General features: G+C 42.7%; 1 protein-coding gene across 2 annotated transcripts in view; it reads left to right on the top strand.

Annotated features, from left to right (window-relative positions):
• Positions 1 to 6,415, top strand: part of ACCSL (1-aminocyclopropane-1-carboxylate synthase homolog (inactive) like) — a 135,523-nt gene extending 129,108 nt beyond the window's left edge. For both annotated transcript variants that reach the window (XM_088789526.1, XM_088789527.1), the window contains exons 7-15: positions 202 to 299; positions 558 to 635; positions 942 to 1,042; positions 2,125 to 2,214; positions 2,924 to 2,969; positions 3,069 to 3,210; positions 4,843 to 4,985; positions 5,072 to 5,225; positions 5,987 to 6,415. In XM_088789526.1, coding sequence (XP_088645652.1) covers positions 202 to 299; positions 558 to 635; positions 942 to 1,042; positions 2,125 to 2,214; positions 2,924 to 2,969; positions 3,069 to 3,210; positions 4,843 to 4,985; positions 5,072 to 5,225; positions 5,987 to 6,081 — 947 coding nt within the window. In that variant the 3' untranslated portion in view covers positions 6,082 to 6,415. The remainder of the gene's footprint in view (positions 1 to 201; positions 300 to 557; positions 636 to 941; positions 1,043 to 2,124; positions 2,215 to 2,923; positions 2,970 to 3,068; positions 3,211 to 4,842; positions 4,986 to 5,071; positions 5,226 to 5,986) is intronic.
• The last annotated feature ends 3,252 nt before the right edge of the window (positions 6,416 to 9,667 follow it).

The following is a 9,667-nucleotide window of genomic DNA, read 5'->3' on the forward strand; positions in this document are numbered from 1 at the left end:
ATGTACCCCCAGAGAAGAAATTTGAGTTGTGTTCCCCAAATACTGTTTGTTTATAAGAATGGATAACTTACCAGTCTGAGCACAAAAGCATTAATCCTGAGTCAGAGGGATTGCCAAAGTAACGTGCTCTGTTGGTAGAGGTTCTGGCAGGTTCTGACTGAGAGACCCAGGACTGACATCTTTGTCTCCCTGTGCTTCCAGAGGCTTTTCTGATCCCCACTCCCGTCTATGGTGGCTTTGCCTTTACTTCCCACCTGTATGCGAAAGTGGAACTGATTCACGTCCACCTGGACAGTGAGGTCAGAATGGGGCCCCTTCCCCTGCTCAGCTCACTAAGGCAATGGGACGTTCTGGGGCATTTGGAAGTTGGAGGGGACATTGCATTCGTCCCATATAAGTGATGGTGGTGGGGAGGATGGAGAAATCCGGGCGAAGAGCACATGTGGGACTGGCGCCCTGGGTATGAAGGCGAAGGATTGTTTGGGGTTTATAGGAATGAGGAATGAAAGCTTCGAAGCTTTCAGATAGGCAGTCCTCAGGCGGTGTTTGTCTTCCAGGTCACCGAGTCAAACACCCGTCCGTTCCAGCTCACTGTGAGCAAGTTGGAGCAAACCATGCTTGAGGCTAGGCTTAAGGTAAGGAGGGCTCCATGTGTTCAGGGTGGGCGGTGCTGCCTCTGAAAGGGCTTCAGTACTAAAACTCGGCACAACTTGCTCACCACGTCGGTGTGGGCTCCTTCTTCAGAAGAGGCAGTGTCCCCTTGGAGCCCTGAGTCCTGCCTGGCAGCCCCCAGAGCTCCTTCCTGTTCCTCCTCTGTGGATGTCTCGAGACCCTACCTAGGCCTTCGTGAGGTGTGCTGTGTTGGGTGTCCAGACTGACCGTGGCTGAACTTGAAGCTGTAAAGGATTTGTGTTCAATTTGTGTTGTTTGTTTTTTTCTAGGGGAAGCGCGTCAGAGGCCTTATGCTCATCAATCCCCAGAATCCTCTGGGAGACGTCTACCCTGAAGATGAACTGAAGGAATACCTGGAATTTGCCAAAAGGTAGGGGTTCGGTCCTTGAGACTAGACAGAGACCCTAAACAGGGTCCCTCCCATCGCTGGTGGTCAAGAAGTCAGAACCAGAAATAATTTACCCTAAATATTCTTGCTGCTTACTATACTCTGCAAAGCAGTGTAGAACTAAATGAAATTGGGACGAAGGAATATGCACTCATATGCTTATCGCTTGGAGCAAGCTTTTCCTGCCATTTCCTTCCTAGTCTTCTTGTTCATGTGCAGACACCTCCATAGCAATCATAACAGTCTTGTTGTTTTTCCACTTGTTTGTGGAAGCACTTTCTCCCAGCATCCATTTCTCAAACTACTTGGCCTGAGGTGCCGAGGAAGACAGACTCTCAAAACTGGGGGGTGAAGATGAAAACGTGTCCCTACAGAACTTTCAATCCCATTCCTAAGATCATGTTCATATCACATATCGCAGGAGTCCTGAAACAGCCCTATTAGGGTAGAAAATCTTCTAGTTTTTAGAAGAGACACACTTATTCAAATGGCATAATTAACCCAGACCAATGAATGGCACAGCAAGGGGGCCAGAGGAAGAATGCTGGAAGTCTGGGCTGGAATTTGCCCGAACTAGGTTCATATCCCAGCTCCAAAACCTAAGTGAGGGAACTAACTTTACAGAAACTTTGTTTCTTCATCTGTGCGATGGAGATAACATAACAGTGCTTCGAGGGCTGTTGGGAGAAAAATATGCTGCGCACAAGCTCTTAGCCCACTTCCCGCCACTATGATTCAGACTCGGGGTGGGAGTTCCTGACTGGACCACACGAAAACTCTCTGGGATACCCAGCTACTTCCCATGGGCCTCTGCTTGATAGTTGAGGGTTAGGTAACATGTGCTCATGTGTGTCTTTTGCGTTCTATTCCTGCCTAGTACTCCCGAGCCAGATCTAGAGTTACCTTCTGGTGTACCAGCCCCTCTGCCGTTACCATGACCCTTGGAGAGGTTGGATGGGCTACTGGGGCAGTAGGAGTATCGATCGGTTCTGTATCGAGTTGACCATGAAGCATGTGAGTTCAGATCACGGAGAGAACCTCGATATTGTTCTCCTGCTTTGCAGGTACAACCTACATGTGATTATAGATGAGATTTACATGCTGTCTGTGTTTGATGACTCCATCACGTTCCACAGTGTTCTGAGCATGGAAAGGTGAGTTGGTCTCAGCTGGAGCTGGAAGGAGAACTCACTGCTTTTGTGTGATAAGTTCGTGTGCCATAAATTTAATCGGCTACGTGCTAGGAACTGAGTTAAATGGGAAAATGAGCAAAGGTAGGATCTTTCCTCCCAAATACTTTTTCATCTAAATGCCATTTTATACACAAGGTAGCTTGAGGGCAATGTAGAAAGTGCACTTCTTACCTTGCCCTCCAGTGCACTCTCAAAACCCCTACGGAAGGTCAGGGTAGGAAACCTCTTGATTAGTAGAACACAGGAGGAGAATAAAAACAGGACTGAAATTTCTTAAGGGTAGTATTTGCCCTTAAGATAGGATCCCAGCAGCCAAAGTAAGGGATGGGCATGCCTGGGGGTGGAACATAAGAAATAGGTGAGCACCTTTTAGACACAGTGGGTGCCCGTGTTGTATGGAGCCAGCTGCCGAGGAGGTGGCTTTGGACCCGCTGTAGGAAGGCCGCCAGCCAGGCTGAGCGTCCTGGATTTCACTCAGTGGAGCTGTCCCATCTCGTTCCCCCAAATACCTTCTGTTTATTCCTGTTTCTTGAACTTTGGGCCTAGTTCAAGTTCTATATCAAGTTCCCGCTGTCTTAGGAAGGACCTCAAATCCACTTTCCTCTGCATAGAACCCAAGTCTTCATTTCTCCAATATTTCTCCCTCATCTCGATTGTATTGTTTCTTCAGTTTGCCTGACCCTCAGAGGATTCATGTGATCTGGGGGACCAGTAAGGTGAGTCCCAGGGGCCTGGCCTTGGGCAGGGGCGGAAGGGGGGCCAGGATCAGAAGGCAGACAAACCAGGTATTCCCTCCCCTACCTCTCTGCTCCTAGGATTTCGGGATCTCTGGCTTCCGTTTTGGTGCTCTGTACACCCAAAACAAGGAGGTGGCTGCTGCCGTGAGCTCTTTTGGCTACGTCCACAGCATCTCCGGCATCGCGCAACACAAGCTGTGTCGGCTGCTCCAGGACAGAGGTACTGAGCTGCATCCAGGCATCGTGGCAGACTCACGGCCATGGGGAATTCCTGGGTCGGCTTGGGCCCCTGACACTGACCTCTTGTTCACTGTGTCAGTGTAATAGGAAGGACAGGAAGTTTGAAGGAGGGCAGGATGCAGCTCAATGGTGCAGTAGGGTAGACAGGAGAGGGGCACGTGCTTGTCTAAAACACAGGATGGGCTTTAATTTCTGGCTGTCTGGTAGCTCATGCTCTGCCTGGAAAGGGATAATCAGTTGTAATCTGAGCCTTAAGGTGGGAAGACAGAAACCTGTCTTCATGTGAAGGTCTAGTTTTCCTCCCTAAAGCCCTGTGTACTCATACAAAGATTACAAAGAAATGCCCTGATGCCTCAACTATGACTTGACTTCATCTTCCAAGGTGGCCAAAGGAGAACTGCTTTGCGCATGTTAGTGTGGCAACGTCTATGGCATCTGGATTCATCAGCCCTCTTGGATCTCATGTGAATGCTGGCTTCAGAGAGAACTTCCCTGTTCAATGCCATGGCTCAAACTTAGATAAGGCCTCCTTTCTTTAATTCCTTGTAGTAGAGCAGGTGCCAGGCTGTAAGATTTAAATTAAAAGCTGCTCTATAATCAATAAACTGACATAACCAGATAATGTTTAAGTTGAGTAAAAGGGTAGATACTGTGTTTCCCCGAAAATAAGACCTAGCCAGACAATCAGCTCTACTGCGTCTTTTGGAGCAAAAATTAATATAAGATCCAGTATTATATTGTATTGTATTATGTTATGTTATGTTATGTTATGTTATGTTATGTTATGTTATGTTATGTTATGTTATGTTATGTTATGTTATATACCAGGTCTTATATTATAGTAAAATAAGACTGGGTCTTATAGTATAGTAAAATAGGACCGGGTCTTATATTATAGTAAAATAAGACCAGGTCTTAAATTAATTTTTGCTCCAAAAGACGCATTAGAGCTGATTGTCCAGCTAGGTCTTATTTTCGGGGAAATGCGGTAGGACAAATCCAACTAGATGCTTTTCTGCATGGGGCCAGGCTCTTTGATATTTGGCAGAAGCTAAGTTCCCAGGCCCTTAAACACTGGTTCTCAACTTTGAATGCCCATGGAAATCACGTGGAGAGCTTAAATAGGGATGTGTGGGTTCCACCCAAAGGTAATGATTTAGACGAACTGGGGCTCTAACCTGGGCATTAGGACTTCCAAAAAGCTCCCCGGGTCACTTAGGTGCGGCCAGTGCTGAGAACAACTGGGCTAAGATCCTCCCCAAGCATACCTAGGTTCCTCCAAGTCCACTGTGTGAGGCTGTACGGCAGGAGATGGGGGGAGCTATGAGTATCCGCTGCCTGCTCAGCTGACAACAGCCTCATCACCTGATACAGGGGATAGTCTCAGGAGTGTAAAATCAAACAGAACACTCCTGCTGGTTCATTGAGAAGCCCAATGTCTCCAGCAAAGCCACAGGTAGGAGGTGAGTTGTTGTGTATGGATGGCATCAGCTCAAATAGAATACAGATCGGTCTTGGAGACAATAGCTGCCAGGAGGCCCAGGTACGGAAGGAACCCTTGGCAGACCTCTGCCACAAGACCCGTGACAGCATTCTCCCCCTGCCCATCCAGAATGGATTGACAAGGTGTACCTGCCCACTAACCGCTCCCGGCTGCAGGCAGCTCACAAGTACATCACCAACAACCTGAAGGCACTGAAGATCCCTTTTCTCAATCGTGGCTCTGGCCTCTATATCTGGATCAACTTGAAAAAGGTGAGCTCTGGGAGTGAGGACAGGTGTGCTTGGGCACATGTGGCTGATGGGTCCTGGGCTCGGCTCTGACCCTCTGCCTTCCCCAGTACCTGGACCCGTGCACATTTGAGCAAGAGCTGCTCCTCCATCGCCGATTCCTGGAAAACAAGCTGAGATTGGCCCGCGGCAAGTCCTACATGTGTACGGAGCCTGGCTGGTTTCGCCTCACCTTTTCGGATAAGCCTCTCTGCCTAAAACTGGGTGAGTGGTGCTGACCCCCCAATTCTGGCATCTCTCAAAGGTGCCCCATCCACTCCTGTAACCCAATGACTGAGTCTTTCCTTATTGGCGTTTAGCAACCTATAGCGCAGCCTGTCTATACCACAGAAGATTTACTCTTTCACACTTTGATTATATTCCTTTGCAAACAGGGAGTATAGGCGCCTGCCGTTGAGCATGGCATTGGGACCATAAGCTAACTGGAAGTGGTACTCTGCCCTGTGGGGCTTGCAGTCCAGCAGGTGAGATAGACCCTTAGATGATCAAGGGCATTCCGATTCTCCTCTAAAGGTTATGGAGAACATGACATTCATTATAACAATGATCTCTTGCATCTCACCACGTGCTGGACACCGTCCTACCTGCTGGGAATAGAGCAGTGATAAGAGAACATTTATACTACAGAAATAGATTCTGAGTGAATGTTGAGAATAGACTGAGTGAAGGAACACTAGAGGCAATAGAAAACGTGATGAGGTCAAGGCCACAGTCACGTTACAGGATTTGATATGAAACATGAAGGTGTCTGGCAGGCAAATGATGTGACAATGAAGCTGAAAAAGAGCCACTGGGGATGCAGTGGGGAGACTTAGAAGTCCATCCCAAAGAAGGGTGGGATGAAGGTCAGCATCCCTCAGCGAGAGGCCTCGTGATGGTCTACCATGACCTGGGGATGCTTGGAGCCTACAAGCAAACACTGTGTTTTTTTTTTCTCTCTCTCTCTCCCCATTTGGGCCCTGCAGGCATGCGTCGGTTCTTTCAGACACTAGGAGAGCAGAAGCAGGATTGGACAGAGAAGCAACTGGAGGATGCACTGAGGGAACAGTCTGCCTCCTAACCAGCAGCTCCAGCCAGTCACATGCTCAGGAGTCCCTGGCGTCAGCCTCTGGTCCATAGGGCTGGGGCATCCACTGGGTGCTATAACAGCAAACAGTGGGCTCCTTCAGAAATGGGCTCAACTGACCATGTCATTACCCTCCTTAAGCTGAGCATCTGTCATTTTTAGAAGCCTTGCCTCTTTTTCCTTTTTGCTAGCCATTGTGTGTGGGCACAGAATGATTTTATGGGGTTAGGGTGGGAAAGGCTAGAGAAATGAAGGGAACTCTCTGTGTCCCTACTTAGATGGGTTTACTTTTGTAATCAATACCCAATAAATTTTGTATTCTCTTAAATTCCAGGCCTGTTTTATTTCTTCCTCATTCGTCATAATCACCCTTGGGAACTATTTAACCTGTTTGTCCTTCTATTTTTAAATTCTAAGGCAGGTTGTATGTGAAAAATAGTGAATCCATTGGATGAATGAGGGAGGGTATGGGACCAGAAGAGAAGGGGAAGCTGTGAACCAGAGATGTTCCTGGGAATCTCTGTAATGGTAGTTAATAGACAGTCCTCCAAGGCAGTTCGTGATACACATATCATATGTACGAGTACATCCTCAGAAAAGGTAGCCTAAAACAACGGCAGCCAGTGCCCCTGCTTTCAAGACAGGCAATAACATGAGAGGCCCAGGAAGAATAATCTCCTGACAGTATCTGTGACCTTGCTAAATTCACTTATTAGCCCTTATTGTTTTGGGGGGATTTATTTGAATTTTCAATGTACCCAACCATGTTGCCTATAAAATAAAATAAAAAAGATACTTTTCCTCCTTCCTTTTCAGTATTTATTTCTTATTTTTCTATTCTAATTACATTGCCTAGAACCTCCAGCACAATGTTGGAAAGTGAAGAGAGGGGACTGTCTTGCCTTGTCAGTCTTAGCAGGATTGAGTTCTAGCTCTTAAGTATAAGGTTGTTATAGTTTTCATACTGGCCTTTACCAGATAGAAAATTTTCCTTCAATGTTAGTTTGCTGACAGTTTTACCATGAAAGGGGTTCAGTTTTGTCAGATGTTTTTATTTCTACCGCTAGAGATAATATAATTCTTTTAAAATTATTAATGTGGTAAATTACATTGATTTTTTTTTTAAAAAAAAAAGGTTAAGCCAATGTCATATTCCTGCCATAAACTTCATATAGTTACTAATTTGATATTAAGAATTTTACGTCTATTTTCATGAGGGATATTGTGAGATATTATATATATATATATATATATATATATATATATATATATATATATATATATTATGTTTTATAATGTATCATTGGTTGCAGTGTCCAGGTAAAACTGACCCAAATGTTTTGGGAAGTGTTCCTTTCTCAAAATTCTGAAAGTTTGTGTCAAATTGATTTTTTTTAAAAAATAATTAATTGTTTGGTAGAATTCACCTGTAAAGTCATCTTTTGTTTTCTTTGTGGAAAGGTTTTTACTTTTTTTTAACACAATTTCTGTAACAGATATAGGGCTATTCACATTTCCTATTTCTTGTCAGTCTTGGCAATTTGTGTCTCAAGAAAAATTTTCCATTTCATTTAAGTTTAATTATTGACATATAAGGGAATATTGTAACAATTGTATCCCCTTAATATCTGTAGGATCTATAGTGTCCATCTTTTTCTTCGCTGATATTGAAATTAGTTTTTTAATCAGTTAATCTAAATGTTTATCAATTGCATTGATCTTTTTGAAGAACCAACTTTGGGTTTCATTGCTTTTTCTCTATTTCTCTTCTGTTTCATTTTCCACTCTTTATTTCCTCTTATTTACTTTGGGTTTAATTTGCTCTTTTTCTGGCTTCTTAATGAGGAAGCTTAGATCAATGGTTTTAAGCGGTTTTTTTCCTAATGTAAGCATTTAAAGCTATTGATCTCTCTTCAAGCATTGCTTTAGCTACATATAATTTTGATGTGTTGGGTTGCTATGATCATTCAGTTTTCTAATTTCTCTTGTGATTTCTTTTTCTTAATCTATGATTTTTCTAGCATATGTTACTTAGTTTCCAAATATTTGAGGATTGATTGTTTAGCTATCATTGTTAATGATTTCAACTTTAGTTCCATTGTGACTAGAGAACATAAACTATTATTTTAATCCTTTGAAAGTTATCGAGACTTGTTTATGACCAAGTATATGGTTATTTTGGTCAATGTTTCATATACACTTGAAGTGAATTCTGCAGTTATTGGGTGTGTTGTTCTACAAATGTCAATTAGGTTAAATTGTTTTGTAATGTTTAAATCTTCAGATCCTGTCATTTTATCAATCTTTCTATCACTAAGAAAGGGGTGCTAAATTTTCCAACTATAATTGTTGATTTGTCTATTTCTCCCTTTTGTTCTCTGTTTCTGCTTCACATATTTTAAATACTTGTTATTAAAGGTATAAACATTTAAAATCATTATCCAGGTGAATTGATTATTTCTTTATGAAATGTTTTAATTTTTGGTAATTCTTTTTGTTTTGAAGTCTACGATGTCAGATATTATGAACATGTCAGCTTTCTTATGTTTTCTTTTTTTTTGGCTATTAAAATACACCTAACACGAAATGTACCATCTTAACCATTTTTCAGTGTATAGTTCAGTGGTATTAAATACATTCACATTGTTGTGCAGCTATCACCACCATCCATCTCCATAACTCTTTTCATCTTGTAAAATTGAAAATCTATACATATTAAACAATAATTCCCTGTTATCTTCTTCCCTCAGCCTCTAGCAACTACCATGCTACTTTCTGTCCCTAAGCACCTCATATGTAGACTCATACAGTGTCTGTCTTTTTGTGATTGGCTTATTTCACGCAGCATAATGTCCTCAAGTTTCATCCATATCGTAGCATGTATCAGAATGTCCTTCCTTTTTAAGGCTAAATATTTCATTGTATGTATACAACATTTTGCTTATCCATTCATCTGTTAATAAACACTTTGGTTGCTTCCATGTTTTAGCTATTGTGAATAATGCTGCTACGAACATGGTGTACAAATGTCTTTGAGACCCTGCTTTCAATTATTTTAGGAATATACCCAGAAGTGAAATGGCTGAGTCATATGGTAATTCTATTTTTAATTTTTGGAGGAACCTCCATACTGTTTTCTGCAGCAACTGTACTATTCTACATTCCCACCAACAGTGCACAAGGGTTCCAATTTCTCCGCATTCTTGCTAACACTTGTTTTCTGTTTTTTTGGATAGTAGCCATCCTCTTATGATTGTTATTTGCATGGCATATTTTTTCCAATTTTCCTTTAATCATTTGTCTTCTTATTTAACAATGTATCTTGCAAATACCATATACTTGAATCTTTGTGTTTTATCCAGCCCGATCTTTTCATTGGTCCTTAGTCATTCAGTTTAATGTAATTATTAATATGGTTGAATTTAAGTCAACTATCTTGCTATTTGTTTTCTATTTGTGTCATGTGCTCTTTGTTCATTTTTCCTTCCTGCCGGCCTTCTTTCAGATTAATCAAACATTACTTAGTATCCCATTTTATTGCCTTTTTGGGCTTCTTAGTTATACCTTTTGATTTAAAAAA

The sequence above is a fragment of the Rhinolophus sinicus genome, chromosome 14 (genome assembly GCF_057876585.1).
Source record: "Rhinolophus sinicus isolate RSI-liver-muscle chromosome 14, RSI-T2T, whole genome shotgun sequence".
In the NCBI taxonomy this organism is placed as follows: domain Eukaryota; kingdom Metazoa; phylum Chordata; class Mammalia; order Chiroptera; family Rhinolophidae; genus Rhinolophus; species Rhinolophus sinicus.